Below are 8795 nucleotides of genomic sequence, written 5' to 3' on the forward strand. Positions count from 1 at the left end.
GCAAAGTCCCTCCCAGACCAGACGCAAGCGAAGACATCTTGGACACACGCGTCCGGTTGACCAGGCGCTTGTTGCGCTGGTAGCACAAGCCGCAGAGCTTCCAGCTCTGGAACGACGTAGTGGACAAACACGAAGAGCACACAAAGATTCCACACACATTACACAGGTGTTTCTTCTTCCTGGAGAAGAACCCAAGAGCACGCTGACAGGTCTGGCATTTGCGTTCGCGGTTCGACCGCGACGTGAGGAGACCAAACCGAGACGTTTTAGTTGACGCGGCGATAGCCGCGTCTCCGCTTGTAGCGGCGTAGTTCTCAACCAGCTGTCGATACCGGATCGACAAACTGTAGGCGTCGTGCAGACTGGAGAACGCGCCGTAAAAAGGCTCGGCGCACTTGGTCAGTTCAACGTCCAGCCACAACTGCATCTTGAGGATCCCACGATGACTGGTCTCGGCCAGTACCAGCAGCATCGCGTGGATGGCGCCGCGATGTACCTGTAGTTGCGCGTGGTGACTATTGGCACTCCTCATCTCGAACTCTCGTTCGGGGACGTCCACGGAGCGCAGCATCTTAAAGACGAACTTGTTGCCCGAAACGGGGTGCACGCCGCGTCCAACTGTTTCCATGAGTAGGAATTCTTCGGCGTGGCGTTCGTCGAGGAGGGACCGGTATTTGACGTGTTTAAGTCCGACGTAGCGGTACGGCGTTTCTTTGGTGCGTGGCACAAGGGAGTCAAGCACGCGAGCGTCAAGAAGAAGGTCCGCAGTGAAAAGCTCGCTCTCGACGCGGCGGAAGCTGCTGGTGTCGTCGGCGTGCAGTGCGCGCATGGCGTCCTGCAGTGTACCGATGACGGCCTGGCAGCTCGCAGCCGTGGAGCGACGGCGACCGCCGCTGTCGCGCGTGTGGACGTAAGGGCTGACATTGATAGGCGGGCGCGAGGCTGCACGCTCCCAACTGGCAGAGACCGAAGGTGAGGCCGTGCGACTGAAGTAGTTGCTCTGCAGTACGTGGGCTACGCAGTTGGCGTTGTCCTGCAGCAAGGCCTGAGCACTGGCCGCGGACTGAACGCGCATCGGAGACGGCAACGGGGGGAGATCTCAACTGTACTGCGCTATGACCCGAATGAAGACCGCGAGCCGCAAGGGTACACACGGGGTCGTTTGTCGAGTGATCGAGTGAGGGGCGGCTCAAGGCACGTCGAACTGTGCCTGGCTGAAGTTCGGATGTCCATCGGGGAAGGTGCTATGATGGCACAGACAGGGTGCGGGACATAGACAAAGAGAGGGAACCATGTGTCTCTTTAATCAAAACCTTATGCAACTTGCTTGATGTTATATTTCAAGTACAGACAGGTAAAAAGATACAAAGATTATAATCTCTGTGATCTTATAAAATGCCAAATGAAGTATATAAATTGGGCGGCAGGTTTTATGGTGTTTTGAAACCATCCGGTGACGACGAGCAAACGAGCTAGAGCTTGCCGACACCACAACGAGCCTTTCGACACTTCCGCCCTCCCTACACTTTTTCAGATAAACGAGGTGCCTCGTTACTGCCGAAAGCGGGTCTTCAAGCGATATACCGTAAGCGTCTCCATCAAAATACCCGGTTCTGGCAGCAAGATCCGAGTATTTTTTGCGTCTGAGATCGCCCCGGCCAGAGTCGCCGCAGTGGGAAGCTCCGAGGCTCCTGCGATGCCGAATTCGACGCTATTGCAGCGTCGACACCACGTTCATCCAGCGTCGTCGTTAAGTTTCGGTGCGGCTCTTTTCCCGTTGCGCGGTTGCAGCGATGGATATTGTCCAACGACTTCGGGTCTTGGTGCCTGTGATCAACAGAAGCGCGCTACGTGCAGTGCACGCCACGTTCACCTGCAAGTTGCAGTGGAAGGCCCTGAATCCATGCCCGGGTCGGCACGGTACTGCATCGATCGATCGGTACACGTATTAAATTTTGTTCGACTCGAGAGACTTTGGCCGAACGTTGTGCATACCGGTAACGCCCCCGTCTTCGGTCTGTGAGAAGATGGATCAGTCTCGCCTTGTTGGAGAGGGTAATGCGGAGCCACAGAGCCCAACGCACGTGGTCACCACTTGAGAGCGTTGACATTGCACTATCCATCGACTCCGACCTTACCCGATCGCAGTGGTGCCGGAGTATTAAATAAGGTAGGGCCACATTCCAGCGCAAATCGAGTTGGTGACCTGCGGTGCTGTCATGTAGAGGCTCGGGCGGCGCGCCATCAAGCATTCTGTCATCTGTAGAATTTAGGTGATCGCTGATGAGCGACCAATCAATCACATGAGTTAATTGCGAAAGAAGTGTATTAAACAGCCGTCAACAGGATGAGGCAACCTTATGACTGTGGCCATCCATTTCATATTGATGGCTTCTCTAAAACACACCGTGTATCGAGCTACAACAGTGGCGCTTGGACGAGGTGTCCAGATGAGTAAAGCAGCTCGATCAGTGTCGCTAGTTACTCGCACCGAAGCTACTGTTGCCGTTCTACCGGGAATGGATCATACGAAGTATGTAATGGAGAAGCCAACTATCTGTGCTGCTTCTGCCGACTCCACGTCAGAAGTATGGATAACTTCTGGCAGAACAGCACGGAGCGACTCGGTCCATGCACAAGTTTGTAACTTCAAGAATCACTGCAATCTTACATGTGGACATCCGAACACTACTTGCTATCACCACATGCTGAGGAAATACCATCGGTCAGTAGAAAACTACTGATCTGTCCCCAACGCGGCGCAGAAAAGACGGCAATCAGTAGAAAATGATTAAGTTCGATCCGTACCTAACTCTAATCATAGCTACATTTCTGCTGCCTTCAGCAAAACCGCTTTTGCCCTAAGCGTACCATGCCTCGAAAGCCGCCTCCGAATTATGGGAGTTTCTCCCCTCTGCGGTGAGAGAAAAAATTTCTTTATTTGTTAAAAAACCTCTCACACTCTCAAAAGAGGGGTGTGTTTGGGGGAGAAAAACACAATTTTTTATTTTCCCACCCCCCCCCCCCAAAAAAAGGGGGGGGGGAATATAGCCCCCCCCCCACACCATGTGTGGAAAAATGGTGTTTTTTCCCCCCCAAAAAAAAAACCGGGGGGGAAAGGGTGGGAATATTGTTAAGGGCGGGGGGTTTCCCTTGAGTGTAAACTCTCGAGGGGAGCCCAACATCAGGAAAGCGAAGTACGTCTGCAAAAACTAAATGGCATGGAGTTCTTTGATAAAGTTACCCCGGCAAAAGGATCTAAGCTGCCCATTCTTCATCAATGTACACGGAAAGAAATGGGGTATGGAAGATTACTCAAGCCAACTTCGCCCACAACCATCTCAAAAACATTGGATCTACTCAGAAACCACTCGCGGAGGGAAATATCCCTCGTGAAAAAAGGCGAAAAGGAACCGGTCTGTCCGTGAAGCTCAACTATCGGCTGTAGTAGCACGTGAAATTCTGCCAGCTCATGCCAACTCAGCTTCAACTCTTTCAGGGAAAGCTGTGCAGAAGTTTTTTAAAGGGAAGGGCATCAATGTCAGCAAATCTTCGATTTCTAGGATCAAGCAGGACCTGGACGAAAAATTGCATGGAGATTTACTCGAGAGCTACCAAAAATTGAAGTCGTACTTGGAGCTTCTGGCAAGTAAGAATCCCGGTTCCTTGTGGCGATATGAGAGCGAGAGCGATGGCGTGACCTTCAAGCGTGCTTGCATTGTCCCGAACGCAGGCGCCCACATTGTGAGTATGACTAAAAATTTGATTAGTTTTGATGGCGCTCATTTACAGGAAGACATGAACAAGCGAGGGGTTTTTCTTGTTGCCACTACAAAGGACTACAACAATCATATCATACCTTTTGGGTTTGCTCTGGTACCAACCGAAAATTACGACAACTGGGTTTCGTTTTTGAGGGCAGTCAAAGATGCAATTAAAGTAGAGAGAATCACGATTTTGTCTGATCGTCAAAAGGGTCTTATTTCTGCAGTTGCCGAAGTTTTCCCATCCGCTGGACACCGCTTCTGCCTCCGCCATATCATGGATAATATCAACAGAGCCAACCATAGACTCTCTCTTCAAGACAGAGCAACAATCTGCTCTATCGCTCGTTCCGACTGTGAAAATGACTACAACTTGTACATGAACGAGTTGGAGATTTCGAATTCAGGAGCCGCAGAATACCTCACTAAGAAGACTGAGGTAATCACACCGAGCGGTACCGAACAGAGACTAGTGCTTCCCACTGAAAACTGGGTTAAGTATAAGTTCTTCGAGAAATTTGGCCTGTCAACATACGATGAAATTACTTCAAACATCTCCGAACAAGCCAATAATTGGATGGGGAAAGATCTGCGCAGCTCAAAACCGCTTGATGCGTTTAACCTGTATTGCTTTAAACTCGGCCAATTGATGTCTGATAAAAGAAATGAAGCAGCAGATTGTGCACTTGTGGAAATTGGGAGGACGAACAATTTCCCTGTGTACACGCGATTTGTGCAGCTACCAAACATGGTATGAGACTTGAAGAACTGTACGACGCACAACGGCTTTCAATTGGGCACTTCAAGGATACCTACACGTTTAAGTTTCTCCCGTGGCCAACGACAGAAAGCCTCGTAACCAACCCGCAAACAAAGATACCACAACTAGCACCGGAGCCCGAGCGAATTGGCAAAAGAGGTAAGAAACCGGGACCACATCCGAAACATGCACGTAAAAAAGCAAAAAATGCTTTGTAGGGACGACTTTTCCATTTACAATTCACCCAATAGGCTCAAACTTTAAGGAAACTAACGACACAAACAATTGCAATCGTTGCATGCTGATTAATAATCAAGGTATTTCTTTCCAATAGATTATCTTACTGATCCTCACTCTCAATAAATATCAGCAGCAAACGGACTGGGGAGTCAATCTCTGTGAGTAGATAGAACTCTACTAACGTACCCTGAGAGTAACCAGTTGGATACGTCGTGTACCCAGCTACTTCAACGTCAACATGTTATTTCTGTGTACTATTTTTTAGCTGCTCAAAACGCCTTTATTTATATGGTTGTTTTTGTGGAGTGCACTTCGGTGGCATTCGCCATTTTGGTCGATGCCTCCGCTCAACCCCCGACAGCGTCACGCCCGAACGATCCAGCGACGTCTGGACAGCTCCTTTTGGCAGCTTCGTCTAAGCAGAGAAGCTAGCATACCGAAAGAAGTCGACCGAGAGCTGGACGCCGAGCGTGCATCGTCCATAGGTGGTGGGTTACGTGACGTTGTCAGTAGAGGAGGAGGTCTTTTTGCAAACGAGCGCCGAGCTCGTAGAGGAGACAATGCTTAGCTCTTCGAGGTAGAAAGAATATACGCCAAACGGTGGGTCAATAACTTCGTATACTACCTTATTCAATGGGTGGGGTACACAGAGTTGACGTGGGAGCCAAGTACCAACGTGCCAGCGCGCCTAAAGATGGTGTTCGAACACGAGTCAGTCAATTTCGTCTGGGTCTATCAATCTACGCGGGGAAGACGAACCCAGCGTCGCGAGCAGCCAACGCGCCGGAGTCAGAGACTGATAGACCAAACGAGGCAGGACTAAGAGAAAATGCAAATGCGAACTTAACACCAAACGAGGCAGCACTAAAAGAAAATGCAAATGCGAACTTAACAGCACCCCAGTAGCTGTGAAATCAGTAGTTGTGCAGGCAGCGCCGCGTTGGGGACAGATCAGTAGTTTTCTACTGACCGATGGTATTTCCTCCCACATGCTCTTCTCAACTATCAGGCCGACGACCCAGAAGATGCACGCGACATCATTCAGCAGCTGAATCTCTTCCTCATAAACTCAATTCTGATGAGACTTAATACATGATGATACATTGCTGCAATGCTTGACTTCAACACGGCCATTCCAATGCAACATAGTGAATCGTAGCCAGACGAGCGTGCTAGAAATCCGTCGGTGGCTACTTCCGCAGCACCTGTTGGCTAATAGTTTGAAGTCGACGGGCGTCGTACCGCTCCGCGAAATCCTCACATGCGCGGAGCGAGTCGACATCCAGCTGGGGTAGAAGCTCCACGAGCTGCAACTCGCATCGATTGGCCAGCACTGTGAGACCCAGAAGACTGGCGCCGACAAACAAGTCCATCATGTCGCTGGGCTCCAGTCTCGCGCTCAGCAATTCAAAGCAGCCCGTGTAGATCCACAATAGTAGCCCCTTGAATGCCTCGAGCGACACACCGTCACGGTGCATGTAGTGGAGGGGGATTTCGTGCGTCTGCTTCGATGACGCGTCCGATCCTTCCCCGGTCGTGGCTTCTTGCGCCGTCTTGCCTTCACTAAACCCGCCCATGAACATCGTGCGAAAATATTCCACTTGGGAGAGCACAGCCTTATGCGCTGGTAGTCGCTCGAACGTTTCGGGCTCTGAATCCTCTACAGGCCACAAGAAGACGACGTCAGCTACGTCCTCGGAGAGAACCATCCTCTTCATATCCTCTCCAAACTGCTGTGCTTCGGAGCTCGCTGGCCCCGTGGCAGTCAGGTGTCCAGCACGTCGAAATGAAGGTGGCGGGAGCGACGCCAATCGTTCCTTACGCCACGTATCCAGGCATTGGACGACGAGTGCGTCGCAACACACGCGACTGGCAAACTGGCCCAGCGCTTTCCGCTTGTGGCTGGCAACAGCAAGACGGTTCGTGTACAAGAACGCCAAATATGCACGGAACACCTGTGCGTCCACGTCCTGGAACTCATCCACTTCGAAGAGCCTTTCTTCCTTCTTGGCCACCTTCGTCCCGCCAGCTTGGGAGTCTGTCACGAGGTCGAGTACACGCAGAAGCCCTTTGATGTAGCTGCTGCGTGCACTCACGACCACTCGGTGGGCTTTAATACGTTCTACCTTTGTCGGCCCACCCACGAGGAAAACAAGGTCAGCGAAATCCGCGTTAGCGAGCACTCGATCGTAGCTAAGAGAGTAGTGAGCTCCTCGTGGACGCACGGCCACGGCGCAGTGATTGGAACCAGCACCCACCGCAACGGCCGCGTTGTCTTTTAGGCCAAAAACACGCTGCGGATGCACCGAGTGCTGGTATTTGCCATTGCCCAGCACGCCAAACGCGTTCCACCCCCACGACATGAGCGAGCCGTCACGTGATAGAGCGAATGTCGAGTGCGAGCTGCAACAAGCGCTGACCACTTTGATCCGAGGATCATCGGCCAGTGCTTGCTGCACGCGAGGGAAGAAGTAGTGCGCGTTGTGTTGGAGATCGTAGAACGTCTCACCCGCGCCGTGTTGGCCGTACTCACTGTGGCCCCAAGTGTATACTTTGCCGTCATCAGTGACGGCCACGCTGTGATGGCTGCCAGCAGCAACCGACACGGCCGGACGGGCCAGCTTCACCTCCTCCGGGAGCCACGATTTGTTAATCCCTGTGCCCAATTGGCCCAGCACGCCGAGACCCCACGAGAAGCAGACTCCAGACCGGGACTTAGGATCGTCGTCATGAGAGTTCTCACCTGGGTCTATTACTCTAGAGCAGGCGAGTGAGTGTTGCTGGCCACATGCAATGTGCTCGATAAAGTAGCTTTCCAACGCCCGGATGCGCTGGAACTCGGCCGAGTTGCGTCTCGACCCGAGCCCCAGCTGGCCGTTGTCGTTGTAGCCACAGCTATACACTGCACCCTCGTTCGTCGTGGCCAGCGAGTGGGCGAACCCGGCTGCGATATTAGTCACCACGAGTCGGGCCAACGGGCCGGTGGCCAGTCTTGGCGTCATGCACGGCGCTCGAACCGTTTGTACCTTGACGTTCTCCCCATTAACGACCCCGGCGTCTTCGTAGACCTGCATTGAGTCCCGAACGAGTCTAGCCATGATGGTGTCGTCCATGTGACGCCGAAGATCGCCCCGGGAACGGGCGCGTTGGGCCTCCCGCATCTCCTCGCTGGACAGACCGGCCAGCTCGACTGCGGCCCGGTCCGAGGCGTCCGTGGCCTCTCCGTTCTCGTCGTATAGCACCTTGGCCACAGGCAAGAGGCCCCACATGAACACGTCGCCCGACACTGTGAGGGCCAGCGAGTGCGATTCGCCGCACGAGATCTTAGTGACCAGCTGGCCGGCCAACGCACCGCCGATACGACGGGGTTGCGACACAGCGCTAGCGACGCCGGCCACGTTGCCCAGACCCAATTGGCCCTCGCGGCCGCGGCCCCAGGCAAATACTTGACCGAATTCATTGAGGGCCAGCGAGTGGCGCTCACCGGCCGAAAAGCCGACGATCACCTCGTTACGTAGAGCTTCCACTTGGCGCTGTTGTGGGTTGAAAACATATTGATGCAATTAGAGAACGGAAGAGAGCTGGGCGTTGGATACAACTTGTTATGCCCACACCAGTTCGAAGACCTCCTTGTCCGCTACGTCCAGGCCGAGTTGCTGCGAGTTGTTGTGGCCCCACACGTACAGCGCCATAGCGACGGACAGAGTTGCGAGGACTGACGTACGCCGATCGCAATGTTTATTCTTTCGCCACGGATTGGTGGAAAAATGAAGCTCACGTAGAATCAGATTTTTTCTTGACGAAGTGGGTTGAGAAGAATTCGACATCTCCTGTGGTGTTCTCTCGATGGAGGGCATCAGTGCGCTGGAAGATAAGGATCCCACATGGTTTTCCTTTCGCGTGGACGGGTGGCACCATCAGCAACTAGCTGCTCTAGGCTACAACGTGAAGGACTCCTTCACGTTGTAGCCTATCAGCTAAAAGTCCTTCAAGGACGGTGATTGAGCAATGAATTGCGAGCATGTATTGTT

At 52.7% G+C, this 8795-nt stretch overlaps 2 protein-coding genes across 2 annotated transcripts in view; both read right to left on the reverse strand.

The window, feature by feature from the left end:
• Window positions 1-1075, reverse strand: part of PITG_09854 (uncharacterized protein) — a gene marked incomplete at both ends in the record, with an annotated part of 1231 nt that extends 156 nt beyond the window's left edge. Inside the window, one exon of the mRNA XM_002902368.1 lies at window positions 258-1075. Coding sequence (XP_002902414.1) covers window positions 258-1075 — 818 coding nt within the window. The remainder of the gene's footprint in view (window positions 1-257) is intronic.
• Window positions 1076-5394: 4319 nt separating this feature from the next.
• PITG_09855 (regulator of chromosome condensation (RCC1)-like protein) lies at window positions 5395-8456 on the reverse strand (the record flags this gene model as incomplete). The annotated part of the gene is made up of 3 exons (XM_002902369.1): window positions 5395-5452; window positions 6007-8297; window positions 8379-8456. The coding sequence occupies 3 exons, from the start codon at window positions 8454-8456 to the stop codon at window positions 5395-5397; spliced, it is 2427 nt and encodes an 808-aa protein (XP_002902415.1).
• Between the last annotated feature and the right edge of the window lie 339 nt (window positions 8457-8795).

The sequence above is a fragment of the Phytophthora infestans genome, genomic scaffold (genome assembly GCF_000142945.1).
Source record: "Phytophthora infestans T30-4 supercont1.17 genomic scaffold, whole genome shotgun sequence".
In the NCBI taxonomy this organism is placed as follows: Eukaryota; Oomycota; class Peronosporomycetes; order Peronosporales; family Peronosporaceae; genus Phytophthora; species Phytophthora infestans.